At 43.6% G+C, this 383-nt stretch overlaps 1 protein-coding gene across 1 annotated transcript in view; it reads right to left on the reverse strand.

The window, feature by feature from the left end:
• MED9 (mediator complex subunit 9) overlaps positions 1–124 on the reverse strand; it is a gene marked incomplete at its 5' end in the record, with an annotated part of 588 nt that extends 464 nt beyond the window's left edge. The window contains one exon of the mRNA XM_010082424.1: positions 61–124. Coding sequence (XP_010080726.1) covers positions 61–124 — 64 coding nt within the window. The remainder of the gene's footprint in view (positions 1–60) is intronic.
• Positions 125–383: the final 259 nt, after the last annotated feature.

Here is a 383-nt window from a genome sequence, read left to right on the forward strand (position 1 = left end):
ATTTCCAGCACACAGTCCAACTACGTCAGGACCCATCGATCGGCTCAGGAGCCAGTCTGCACCTTTAAAACATTGCCAAGGGGCAGGCTAAATTCTTGCTCTGTTTGAACTCCCGTATCTCTCGCTGCGGAAGGTAAGATTACGTATGTGTGTTGTTGTGTAGGCACCTGGAAAAAAAGATCTCAGTCTCACCCGTGACCTGTTGATGCTGTAATACCAAAAAAAAAAAAAAAATCAATGCAGTCAAATGGCTTAACAGTGGAAAATAGGAACTGTTCCCCAAAGTATCAGAGAGTATCCAAGGGCAGACAAAATGGCACTCAGCTTTAAAAAGACTCTCTGGGGATGTGCACCTAAAAAAAGAAAAGCGACAGCACTTTTTA

The sequence above is a fragment of the Pterocles gutturalis genome, unplaced genomic scaffold (genome assembly GCF_000699245.1).
Source record: "Pterocles gutturalis isolate BGI_N339 unplaced genomic scaffold, ASM69924v1 scaffold31759, whole genome shotgun sequence".
Classification (NCBI taxonomy): domain Eukaryota; kingdom Metazoa; phylum Chordata; class Aves; order Pterocliformes; family Pteroclidae; genus Pterocles; species Pterocles gutturalis.